At 49.0% G+C, this 13,168-nt stretch overlaps 2 protein-coding genes and 1 long non-coding RNA gene across 5 annotated transcripts in view; 2 read left to right on the top strand and 1 right to left on the bottom strand.

Annotated features, from left to right (window-relative positions):
• LOC102373733 (fibrous sheath-interacting protein 2-like) overlaps nt 1–2,618 on the top strand; it is a 41,974-nt gene extending 39,356 nt beyond the window's left edge. For 2 of the 3 annotated variants that reach the window (XR_003094931.1, XR_003094932.1), the window contains exon 3: nt 889–1,026. Coding sequence is in view for 1 of the 3 variants with exons in the window: in XM_025208439.1 (XP_025064224.1) it covers nt 2,186–2,358 (173 nt within the window). In the remaining 2 variants the exon portion in view is untranslated. Of the gene's footprint in view, nt 1–888; nt 1,027–2,185 lie in introns of those variants that run through there. The other variant, XM_025208439.1, reaches the window with a different exon arrangement.
• Nucleotides 2,619–3,562: 944 nt separating this feature from the next.
• On the bottom strand, nt 3,563–7,923 carry LOC112550864. Its single transcript, XR_003094929.1, has 3 exons — nt 7,729–7,923; nt 6,385–6,486; nt 3,563–4,694 (listed from the first exon to the last, which is right to left on the bottom strand). It is a non-coding gene; the product is annotated as an uncharacterized LOC112550864 (long non-coding RNA).
• Nucleotides 5,548–13,168, top strand: part of LOC102368708 (ovalbumin-like) — a 31,103-nt gene continuing 23,482 nt past the window's right edge. The window contains exon 1 of the mRNA XM_006027235.3: nt 5,548–5,587. Within this exon, the coding sequence (XP_006027297.1) occupies nt 5,572–5,587 (16 nt within the window). The 5' untranslated portion in view covers nt 5,548–5,571. The remainder of the gene's footprint in view (nt 5,588–13,168) is intronic.

Raw genomic sequence — 13,168 nt, forward strand, 5'->3', positions numbered from 1 at the left:
GGGGCCAGAGAGGGAGCATGACTTTATGGTCTAGTGGTAAGGGAAGAGAGGAGACCTAAGTTCCAGCCCCTTTCATCTCCCAGATGAACACTGCCCTAACAACTAGACAATACAGTAAGGCTCTGTTTGGCCCAGTACAAATTTGAGCATACTCTACAAAAAGGAACAGCTTCAGCAAAAGAAACGGAGCATGCCCTGGCCCAGGGAAGCCTAGTGGGAAGAGCATTTAGCTGAAGTGAGAAAAACAGGTTCAAATCCCTCCCTGCAGAAGAGGGAATTAAACTAGGCCCCCTGCACCCAGGTGAATGCTTTCGTCACTGAGCAGTGGAATAGAAAGGCTATGGTTCTTCTTCCTCCTCTGCTTTGTATGAAAGAAAACCCCTTCCTCTATGCCATGTAGAGGTGAGGCTAAAAACATACACTTCTCCTTAGAGGCAGCTCTCCACTTGGTATGCTTTCTTCTGTGGATCCTTATCTTAGACACCTACTTCCCCTGGGTTACTGTATAGGAGTCTGAGCATCAGCAAAGTACCTAAAATCAGTCGGGGCATCTTTTCACATGGTCCAAGGAGGGGATGGGGGGGCACTTTAATTATAGCAGCTCCCAAGAGCCGCTGTAATTAAAGCACCCACAGCATCTTGTATATTCAGGGTGCTTTAAAGCTTGTTCAGCAAGCTTTAGCTAAAGTGCCCCTGCTGCTATTTTGAAGCACTGAGGCACTAAGTATATGAGATGCTGAGGTGACAGAGTACACTAATTAGCACATGTTGGAGCGGGCATTGGGCATGTGTATAGGTGTCCTGTGTGCCCCAAGACCTGCCCCAAGACCAGGCTGTATTGCACACAGATGTTACACTGCAATTTTGTTTTGTACCTTTTGTACGCAGGAGCTGTCAATGCTTTAGACTCCCCTGTTACTGAACAAGATGTCTCAGCGTATGAGAGAGCATCTCCTGCTCTTTCCCCAGAAATGTCTCCCAACAAGGTCCCACCAGACTCAGAAAGCCCATAGGAGATCTATGCCAGACACAGATTGAATAAAGAGGTTATCTAACATTGTGGAGGTTCAGGTAGTATTTTTTTGTCAGCTATTGGAGCCATTAATTGTAGATTGAATCTTGTGGAGTTGAGCAAAGCCTAACAGAAAACAGAAATCGGGAAAATCTAAGCAAGGGGACATGGGTTTTTTTAGACACGGACCTTACAAAAGAAGAGGTATCCCTTCCTGTTGGGTTTTTCCCACCTAGCCACCATTTTCTGTATAACCAAAGACAAGCTTCATATGGCATGGGTATGACCTTCCCTTTCAGCTTCAGTAGGCATGAGCTCAAATCCTGATGTGTGTAGAATGAAGATTACTGTACTGCTAAATTGAATGGCAAACTAACCCTTGCACGATTTTGCAAACCAATTTGCTTGCAGATCTCCAGCATTTGTATCTCAGGTTGAAGCCCACATGATAACAGGTTTCTTTCCTTCCTTCATGATACATATGTGTGTGAAGAATTCTTTAGACTGATTTCATGGTCTGGTTTGCAGCAGACACCAACTAGTGCCTTATCTTGTGCAGGATCTGTTAGGATACTGACTCAAGCATTCAAGATCATCTGATCCTAAATTGTCAATGACCTGGATTTTTTAGGTATAGTGTCAGAAACCCCCTTCCCTCCATTCCATCCTTCTGAAATAAGATCCAACCAGTGTTTTAACATTCCGGTCATGTGAAACTTTGCATACAGCTCCAGCAAAAACGTTGAGGTGGAATTTAAACCCCCTAATGAGAACTTCTAGTTCCTCTCATTTATGTCCCTAATGAGTAACTCTAGTTCCTCTCATTTTTTACTTTGTCTCTTGCTGCCTCGGTTAATTAGTTCTCAGTGTTTTGGTTTTGAGCTACAAGGATGCTCACTCATTCTCCCTTGTCGTTTGGCTGCAATTAATTCCGAGATCACTCTGCAAGCAGGGCTGGGCTGGGTAGTCTGAGGCTCAGTGTAACCTGAAAGCACCCTTGCTGAAAAACCTGAGTCTCGTGTGCTCAACTCTCTTCTTTGGCCTAGTGACCAAGAGAACTTGAGCAGATCTCCCCCTTCCCCACAGGGCCTTTCAGGGCTGAGGCAGTTTTACAAACAATATAACAAGAAAAATTGTCCATTGCAGAAATGTTGCGTTTCCCTTTTTAATCAGAGGTCTGCAGCCAGGTTGCTGAACTGACTTTACAGAAGAACCTTCAGCTCCTAGGCGTGAATCCCAGGTGCTCCCATGGTCCCCTGGAGAAAGACATGGGTTACAACATCTCCAAGGCTTGCTACCTGAGACTCCAACTGGATAACCCAAGAATCCTCAGCAACTCTGCTTGAACGGTCTGTCAGTTTCCCTGCCATAGCTGATATTGGCTGGGCAGGCTCATGTTGGAGACTTCCTGGACACTGACACCTTGTGGGAGTCACTTGGCTCTGAAGAAAAAGATGTATTGTGCTCGGAGATGGAAACTTGGAACCTCAAACCAAGGGTGGTGGGATGCTGCCCTCCCCTCACAGATTCATAGATTCGTAGATTGGAAGGGACCTTGCAAGATCATGGGGTCCAGCCCCCCTGAACTAGGCAGGAAAGACAACTGGGCTCAGGTGACCTGAGCAAGGTGACCGTCTAGTCTCCCCTTGAAGATTTCCAGGATAGGTGATTGCACCACCTCTGGAGGGAGTTTGGACACAGTCTGGACACCCTAACTATGAAGACATTTTTCCTAGTGTTACGCCTGAAATGGTCTTCCAGGAGTTTGTGGACATTACTCCTGGTTTCCCCAAGGATGCCCTGGTGAACAGTTGTTTGCTGAGCCCTTGATATATTCCCCTGATGTAGTGGTAAGCTGCTACCAAGTCCCCTCTCAGCTTTCTTTTTTTTAGGCTGAAGAGACCCAAGTCTTCAGCCTTGCAAGTCTCTGATCATATGGGTGGCTCTTCTCTGGACTCTCTCAAGCTTTTCCAAGTCCTTGTTGAAGTGCGGTGCCCAGAACTGGACACAGTACTCCAGCTGCTCTCTCATCAATGCTGAGTCAAGAATTACTTCCTTGGTTTTACTTGAGATGCATCAGTTGATGCATGCTAGAGCCTTGTTTGCCCTGCTGGCTACAGCACACTGATGGCTCATGTTCATACTGTAGTAAAAATGTCTCTTAATCTCACTACATAAAGGGCCTCACAGCTGAGAACTGTAATCTCACTACACAAAAGGCTTCACAGCTGAGAACAGTCTTTTCCTCTCTCCCCCACCACTGCGGGGCCAGAAGCGGGGGGGTCCTGTTAGGGGGAGAGAACAGTCCGAACAATGCTTGGTTCACGATAAGGCTGATTCCTGTGGGAACACAGATTAGTTACTGCTTGCTTTGCACATAAACTTTGCAACCCTTGTTACTTGCCCGTTTTAGAACTACGCATGTACTAAAAACTTTGCAGAAAACTGTAGCCAATCACAGATTGCCACAATGGAATCTTGTTCATGAGAGGTATAAAAATATAACTTTGGGCGTGGCTAGGGGTCGACACACCTTTGGGTATTGAACTCCCTTGTCGAACTTGTTTGCAAACAATAAACTGAGATGGATCCAACCTGAGTGTGACTCTCTCCTTGAGGTGTATTGGAAAAGCTTCCAGGGGCACGAAACTAGCTGTTTGTGCAACAATACTATGGTTTATTACCCCAGGTCCCTTTCAGTCGGGGTGATAATCAGTTTGTTGCAACTGAGCCTGTAAGTATGTTGGGGGTTGTTTGTCCCCAGATGGAGAACTTTACACTTCTCAGTGTTGAACTTCACCTAGTTCTGATGTGCCCAACTTACCAGCCTATCTAGCTCCACCTGTATCTGCAGCCTATTTTCAAGCATGAACATGCTCCCCTATAACTTGGTGTTGTCCATGAACTTGGCCAGTGAGCTCTTCTTTCCCACATCCAAATCATTAATAAAGATGTTGAAAAGCACTTCCCCACTGCCTCTGTGGTCACCATTTCTGCTAAAATGGCTGCCTTTCCCATCCTCCCATTTTTTAGAACAGCTGTTTTCTCTTGGTCAGGTCACACACTAGGTTTCAGGTCTCCAGGAACCAGGGACCTTGTGGGCTCAGCAGCTGCCAGGAAAGGGAAGTTTGCAGTTAACTCTGAAGTCCCTTGAAATGGGGATCGTTACTGTACATAGCACAGACTTGCTCTCCCTCAAGCATGGAAGGAGCAGGAGAGGCCCAGCACAATCCTTTTTAGCAGTGATTCAGTGTCTCCTCTGGCTTGATTCCCCTCCTATTTGCAAACAGGTTTGACCCTGGTGGAAAATACTTCTGCTTCAACCAAGTTATGCCTGCCTTACACTCCAGTGAGAGCAGTACTCCTTGTCCTTGGGGCTTTTCTGGCTCCATGCCCTGCTCTGGACTGGAAATGCTGCTCATGTTGCATCACAGGCTGGGAAATGGCTCAAAATATTAATGCTTCATAGAGCAAACCACTCTTCCTGGGCCTGGCTGCAGGCCTGTTCTGGCTTCCTGGGAGCACCCTGTTCCCGGGGCCTTCACTGCTCAGGGACGTCTGGTTGCATCCAGGTGCACAGGACATTGTAGTTGACTGTGATGGTCCACAGGAGTCAATGCAGCCCCTGCTGGGTGGCCCAGTACTGGCTTTTATGGAGATTTTTGGTCATTGAACATGGCTGCTGTGGGACAGAGAGAGAGAAAAGTCTGGGTCAGTGTCTTCAGCTGCAGCACAATGGCAAGGCAGTGAGGAAGGTGCCTACACACAGCTGCTGGATACTGAGTATCTCCTCACCCCCAGGCTACATCAACACTTGTAGTATGAAGACATTACACAAAAAGAATCTGACAACTCCCAGTCAAGCTCTCATTACCTCACGCCTCACTGACTGCAACCTTTTCCTCTCTGGCCTTAACAAGTACCAACTCCCATGCAGATGCTGCTGCAGAGATCTGTTCCTGGCTCACTGTACTGATTGCTCACTCCTCCACTGGCTCCCCCCTCCTCCATCATGCTACATAAAACCTGCTTGTCTCCTCTTTCAAGCTGCTTCCTGGCCTGTCCCCTCCCCTCCCTCCCTGCTCTCAGCTCCCATTTGCTATCATGGATGTCAACTCTGGATGATAACAGCCTCCATAACCCACTTTTTCAGCTTTTGAACACCTGCCTGTTTTCTTCCATGCTGCCTATGCCAGGGATAGTGACCAGCCTGGGCCCAGTGCTACTAGGGACTCTGAACAGCCTGAATCAAATACCACAGCAGCTGTACCTGCAGCAAACCTCAGCTAATGAACTCCGCCCCAGTTTAGGATCAGCAAGCATCCTGACCAGCTACTGGGAACACCACCTATCCATTTGGCACCAGCTGGGGCCCTGAGTCTACAGGACAGTCACCAGTTTTGCTGTGACAAACCTCTTGGCTCTCTGGTTTTTGGTTTATTTCTGGATTTTGACTTTGGGTTTCTCTGAGGTTCTGTTTCCTGGCTCCTAACCCAGGTTTAGCTCTGGTTTTAGGCTTTCCCTGTGGATTGTCACCCAGATCCTGACTCTGGACTGTCATGGACCCTGCTTCAGGTATGTGGCTTCTGCCCTTTGACCCAGCCCCAGGCCCTGCTTTCCCTCAGTGGTCTAATGCCTCAGTCCCTTACACTCTGCTGATTGTGAGGTGTTCCCTGGAAACATTTGCAAAACTGTCTCCCTGCTATCCCTCAAAACTCTCACAAGCCATGAAGCCTACCAAAAACATGGCAACAGGTAAGGTGCTGGTGTGCTGACTCCACTGCCTATCAAGTTGATCAGTACTGTCCCTTGGGTCCCTCTGTTTGTCTTTTCTCTTAGACTGTGAACTCTCTAAAGAGAGAGACCATCTTTTTGTTCTGTGTGTGGAGCACACAGCAGTAACGGGGACGAGTTACTGACTAGGGCTGTTAGGAATTACTGTAATAATCCAGTCTTGAGCAGGTCTAGTAGAGGGCAACAGTGACAAACACACACACACATCCATCCAATGCAGTCCACATTTCAGCTGCATGCCAGCCTGTTTTGCAGGGATTTTCTTGGACAAAATGGGATTTTTTGCTCGCTTTTATTGGGCCAAATATTTCAAAGCAATTCCCTATCATATGCAGGTGATGAGATGCTAGAGACTGAGAGACCAAGTATTATTACTATTTCCTGTCAAACAGCATGAGAAGGTCCCCTCATGAGGAGGGGGTTGCAAAAAACATTAAGTTACCCAAGATTCACTGCATCTGCATTTTCCACATTCATACCCCTGCACTGTCTTGGGGTCTCCCAGATATGGGCTCTCTGCAAGTTCTGATGCAATGGAAGCAGCTACTTTATGCTGGGCAGGCCCATCTCATACTTACAATGCAACACAGAGACTTGTTTTCATTCACAGGCTTCTCCAGAGACAGGCAACGCAATCAACTCACATGGGAGGGGGCATCTATCTTGTCTTGTTTGCCAGCCTGGGATCAAAAATACAGAAATAAGAAGGAGAGAAAAGAATGGCTCTCAGGTCAATTCAAATTTCAGGGGTGGATAGAGGGGCTTGGCTCAAGGCCCCACCGAGAGACCTAGGAAAATTAACCTTTACTGGGGGTCCTGAAAGAACCCACTTGCATGCATTTTGGATACAATGCTGAATATAAAAGTGTATTAAATGGGAAAGAAAACAACGAATCTTATCTTACACAACTCTAACACAACAACTATAAAACACCCAAATTATTAAACCCCATATATGCTCAGGATTGCTCCCACTCAGAATAGCCACTGCTCTAGCACTCAGGGGTCACTGTGGCCACTTTGGAGTGTGCCACTCAGGCCTGTGCCAGTTACTGCCTCCTGGGATCACCACCTGCAGTAAGCAGTGCTAGGATCACTGACAGCAGCCAGGTTGCACGTTAATTCAGCACTATTAATTCATCCTGCTGCTCCTAAAAGACCCGCTTCCCCTCAAACCCCTCTGAAGAGGGTTTAGACGCCAGGTCTGCTTCCTGGGCAAGGACCCTAACCATTCGGATACCAGAGCTAAATTGTGGAAGGGGCCTGCTCCTTCAGCATCTCATACCTACTAGTCACAGGGTTTTCTTCAGCTACAGTTGTGAGACTTACACACATATGCTGGACGTGCAAATGTACTCTTGTGCTTACCTGGTCAATGTGTAGTCTACTGTGCATGCCCTGTGTCTGCATGCAGGGTTACACAGCTGCACTTCACAGGTAACAGAACTGCAAACTGTCATTGCCAAAAATACCACCCATGCAATGGGGAAACTGCCAAGACTAATAGAAGCCCACCATTTGTGTACAAAATAAAAGTTTGGGTGCATTAGAAGCAATTAACTGAGATTGTCAAGGGTGACAGGATGCATGTTCTGAAGTTCGCCTCTGTTCCCATGCATTTAAAAAGAGCAGAGATGCAATCAATATTCCAACACAAATTGAAAGAGACTCTCACCTTTCACCCACACTCTGCTGGAACTCAAAGGGATATTTATTCCTTTACATAACTTGGAGTTGTCTTTCTCTCACACTTTGCTTGATTTCCCATTCCCTCCCAATCAAAGCACCCATCCTGGCTCACAGTACTCTTTCCTACATTATCCCTGCTAAATAGGCACATGGCCACTCTGCCCCTTTCTTCACCTCCCTCCAAGTCTTTGATGGCTCTTACCTCCCTCCAGTCTCTCTACCATTTTGCTTACCTTCTATTCCCTTCTAAACCGGTGCCTGTCCAGTCCCTACAGAGCATAGCTGTAAAGCAATGCATACAGGGGTTTTTTTTTAATTCTAGCATGTTGTCCGCTGGAAAAGGTTCAGGAAGGTTCTAGCAAACAGATCTTGAATGAGAGACAAAGAACACTTTCAGGAATAAAACTTCACTATTTTGAGGAAGTTACTTTTTGACACTACAATTAATCCATTGTTACTAGTGTAGCAGGCTCACATTTTAGAGCTTGGGTAGAGTTCCAGGCTTGAGATCCTGCTGTTTTCATTGGTGGAGCCCATCCACCAATCAGGAGGCAGCAGGAGAAATAAAGTCACGCCCTTTTCCTGAGGGGAGGGGGAGAAGAGCTCCCCGGGACCTGACTGAAGACTGTAAGCCAGGGGTGGGCCATTATTTTGGGTGGAGGGCCACTTACTGAGTTTTGGCAAGCCGTCGAGGGCCGCATGACAGGCAGCGTGGGCAGATAAATATTAATTTTGTAAATTTTTTAGGGGCCCGTGGGCTGGATAGAATGGCCTGGCAGGCCGCATCTGGCCCGCGAGCCACATTTTGCCCGCCCCCGCTGTAAGCTGTCAGGTCCAGAAGACTTCAGGAGTGGAGCCCTGGAGCATATAAAAGGAGCTGCGTGCCCAGCACAAGGGGAGATGCAGCAAGGAACTCAAGAAGAGTGGAGCCAAAAAAAGCTGGGGCACTCTCCCCCAGTGGCCAATAGGCCCAAGGCTCCTGAAGCTGCCACTGGAGGAGCAGCCTTGGGAGCGGTGCAAGACCACTCAGGCTGTTGACAACACACAGGGACGGGGCGCAGAGACCCAGCCCTGGGAGTGGTGTGAGACTGCTCGAGCCCATCACGGCACACAGTTCGATGCATGGAGCCCAGGCTTTGGGAGCCACGAGTGGCAGCTTGAGCCTGCAACCCCGGCAGGGCCTTGGGGGCCGCAGTGAGGCAGCTCAGGCCCCATCTCCCAGAAAACGGCCAGGTCCTATGGTGCACAGGGTAGCACACGGGCCCAAGCCTTGGGAGCCAGGGAGCTGCAGAGACTGCTTGGGTTAGCCACCCGACATGAGGACGGCTGGCCAGAGCCTGAAGGGCCCAGCCTGTGCTAAGAGATCCCTCGGTGCTGAGCCAGGGCACAGGGAAATAGTAGTGCTGCAACATGAGGCTCAGCACCCAGGAGCCAGCAGCAGTGGTGCAGCAGCTGAGAGGAGATGAGCCCTCAGTGCCCAGAGCAGGGCACAGGGTGGAGAGGAGCCCAGCGGTGCGGGAGAGGCCTGGAGAGGCACTCCAGCAGAGGAGACCCCATTGAGCTGCGCCCTGACCACCACCAGCAGAGGGAGTGTGAGTCATTGGGCCCTTGGGTCCCACAGAGGAAAGATATTTGGGGCGGGCAAACCCAGAGAAGAGGCTGGGTGAGCAGCCCCCCACTAGTCAAGGCCCTAAGGGGAGGGCCCCTGGTGCTTCCTGGACACCCATTGGAAGGACTATCTCTTGCCATGGGTCAGGGACTATATTAAGAAATAAATGTTATTAAGATTGTTCATGTTTGTGCCTTACAGTGTAATTGAAATGTTGCATTGCGATTTAGGTTAGTGTTCTCTGTGTGCAATTTAGGATTTAGTGTTCTCTATGTAAATATATATATATGATATTTAGTTTTATGTTAATATATATTATAACTTAATAAATTGTATATAGTTAAGAACTTTGGGCTTGGGTTAACTCTATAGAGGAAAGAGGGATCTGCTTGAAATTCTGGCATCCTTCTCACAGCACCCCTTCCTGCCTACCCATACCATTCAATTGAGAATAGGGCACACCCTTGGGTGTAGCCAGGTTACACTAGGATTCTTTATCTTTGTTATATGACATAGGCAGGTGTTGACCCTTTTTTTAAAGCAGTACACAGAAAAGGAAGTGTCACAACAGCCCTATGCTTAGAGTTAGAGAAGCTCACAGAATGACCTTTGGAGAAGTAATTCATATGATTTTGTACTGTCACAACCCAGGGATTTTTTGTGCCTCGGCACTATGGAATTTCCTGGCCACATGAGAGCTCCTTTGCACGGCAGAGTGTTCTGCTGCAATTGAGAACCCGCGTGTAGGAGAGAGTTCCCGCCAATTTGAAGTTTCCTTTGCAGGATGCATTTCTTCTTTGCAGCACAGAAATGCACAGTGCAAAGAGTTCCCGCTATTCGAATGTAAATTTGTGCCCCGCTATTGGCTAAATTATTCACACATGGCGGCTAGTAATTGGCTCGCTGGCCGTTTAAAATTCCGCGCGACTTCCGCCCCAGTCGAAGAGCTTTGAGCACGCTGCAGAGTGCCTCTGAAGTTATCTGACTTGCGGCTGCCGATCGATAGACTGATCCCCTATCGATCTTTCTTCCCATCGCCGAGCGCAACCCCAGACGTACCCCTTTCCCCGCCGGCTTCGAATTGCGGACGGATTAACTGGCTTGGGCCCCGCCAGCTGGAACAACTCGCGTGGTTGTTCAGACAACCGGACCACCTGCGTCGTGATTGCAAGCGGCATGAGTAAAGTTTTTTGCAACCAATAAGTTGTGTCTGCCTCTCCATTCACCAGCCTGCCCTAACGTACGACCAATTTCTAACGCAACTCGAGTCGGCTGTGGCCGTCCGAGACATGTACCACAACAAAGCTTGATTGTTTGTTCACCTTAATTTGAAGGCCTTTCTGTGAGGAAAAGTGTTCCACCTTGCCTGAACATCTGCAAAGGGGAAACAAGCAAACTCTTCTCCCCATGTATGAGAGAGAGAGAGAGAGAGCCACAGGGGGCAAAGGTGCACTGGCCAAAGATAGAAGCAGCTGCCCAAGCCCCAAAGCCCCAGGCAGAAATACTCTTTACCCAGGTGTTTCTGGAGGGGAGGGGCCGGGAATTCAAACCTCACTATAAAGAGGAGCCCGGAGCAGGCAGGAAGGGAGAGCGCAGGACCGGAAGGAGAGGAACCGGGCCAAGCAACACTGTGGGAAAACTTGAGAGCAACCTGGAGAGCTGGCAGGAGGCTCCTGCAGAGAGGGAGTTCCCCACAGAAGACTTAGAGGAAGGATTAGTGGAGTGGCAGTACCAGGAATTGCTTGCACAGCCGGCAGAGCTGGCTGGGGAAAGTACTGTAAAGACCCTAGTAGAGGGGCACTCCAGAAGAAAGGTACCGTAAAGACCCTAAAAGGGGTGCAAGAAAAATTATCAATGGTGGACTCAGTGTGGGTGAGGGGACTGTAATGACCCCAACAAGAGGCTCGTGAAGAGCTGCCATAAAGACGGGAACAGGTGAAGAAGAAAGTAACCCCACCGCGTATATATATATATATATATATTTTGTTTGTTTGTTGCCAAAAGATGGGTGAACAACAATCCAGGACAGGAGTGCTTGGTTTCTTTTTTTTGACAGAGGCCCCGGGAGAGAACCCGACGGCCGAACAGTGACAAAAGGACGATTCGATACCCAGTGGAACGGGCGAGGGTGTAGGGGATGGTGGAGCCCTCAGGAACATAGGACAGTGGGTGACAACCAACTAGAACTACACGCCCAGGTACTGAATCTACTCCCATAAAACACCAAGTCGTGGCAGGCGAGGACGTGGGTGCGTGGACCTCCGGTTGGGACTCATCCCTAACATCAGCTGGTGGGCTGAGGTCCTATGGAGATATAAAAAGGAAAAAAAAAATATATGTATGTACATATACATACACACTTCTCTATAGAAAGAGAAAGCAATTGGCCGGTCAGAGAAAAAAAAGGAAATAACCACTTCTACCCTGAAACCGAGAGCGGCTGGAAGAGCAAAGACTCTTGGGGTGGGCTACTTAACTAGATACGTGACACCATGCAAGAGAAAAACGCTCTCAGGGTCTCTTCAGAGAGTTACATTGTACTTAAATTACTCATTTTGTTGAAATCAGATGGTATTTACAGAGGCCAGCTTCGTTCCTTTACCGTAGGCTTGTCCAACATACGGCCTGCGAGCTGCCATGCAGCCCACCAAGGCATTTTCTGTGGCCCGCAGTGATACAACGGGAAACGAAAGTAAACACGGTTTACTTTCGTTCCCACCCCTTGTCCCTCTGCCAGCCCCTCAGCTTTGATCCAAATCAGCTTGTTAATGGTCTACAGCAGCTGTTTCATGTGTCTAAATCTATCTTGTGGTCAGTGGAAACTAAGCCACAGTAACTTAGCTGCATTTCATTTTGCATGTATAAAAACCATGTAAAGCCTTGGGCTTTGTTCCATTGCAGTATGGAACCTCAAAATAAGCCATGAAATGGAATTGCCAACCTGCAGTCAGTCCCGATTCTGGGGACCTAGACAGCTCATAGGCTGCATGCTAGTGAGGAAACATTTAATTCCTCCATCCCTGAACCTGCCACCGGTGACTATTGCTTTATTTCAGTCTCAGACACTGAGATCTGGTTCTCTCCAGATCTAAAAAATATGCTGAACAATGGGGAATGATCCCCTCTTAGCTCTGAGTCCCACTTCTCCCTGATTCTAGGAAAGTTGCTGTAACTTTCCTAGAATCACCTGATTCTTACTTTCCTAGAATTCTAACTTTAGAATCTTTAGAAAGATTCTAACTTTCCTAGAATCACCTGACCCCACCTCTCTTTTCTGCCTGATGCAGGGGGCTGGACCCCATGATCTTCCAAGGTCCCTTCCAGCCCCTCAAATTCTGTGCAAATTTGAATGCTAATATTTCTTTGCCCTGTTTACTGTGGTCTACCTAGCCCCCTCCAGATATTCTATTCTAATATTATAAAAGCCTTAATCTGTCTTTCTGTGTGTCCATAACGCTTTATTCTTCGCACTCTGGCTGTTTCTGTCAGCCAACCATAGCATGAAGCGTCCTGACAGGATGTGGCGGTGTGGCGGATCACCGCTATGAAGGCAGGGACACAAGGGACGGAGCGGGGTGGGGGGCGAGGCCAGCACCCGCCCTGCTCCTTGGAGGCAGCGGCAACGGAGTGGACAGAACCCTGCCTTGCTCCCTGCAGGTGGCAACGATGGAGCGGAGGGGAGCGAGGCCACCAAAGCTGGCCTGCCCCCCCTCCCCACCCTCCCTGCTCCTTGGAGTGGTGGTGATGGTGGTGGTGGCGGCGCGGAGGGGGAGTGGGGTCGGAACACTGCATGGGGGGGCAAGACCACTGGTGCTGGCTTTGGCCCGCCCCTCCCTCCTTCTGTTGTTGCCACCTGAAAGGCCAACACAGGCCGACATGGCAGCCATGGGGGGAAGAGCAGGGCTATGTGAGTGGGGGAGGAGTGGGTGTGCCACTGCCATGGCGGGGATTGGGGGAGGGGAGGAGTGGACACGGGCCTGACATGGTGGTGGGGAGGAGAAGCAAGCCCAAGGAGAAGCCGGCCCACCACAGTGGGCCGGCTTCTCTGGCACCGTGGCACAGGC

The sequence above is a fragment of the Alligator sinensis genome, unplaced genomic scaffold (genome assembly GCF_000455745.1).
Source record: "Alligator sinensis unplaced genomic scaffold, ASM45574v1 scaffold928_1, whole genome shotgun sequence".
Lineage (NCBI taxonomy): Eukaryota > Metazoa > Chordata > Crocodylia > Alligatoridae > Alligator > Alligator sinensis.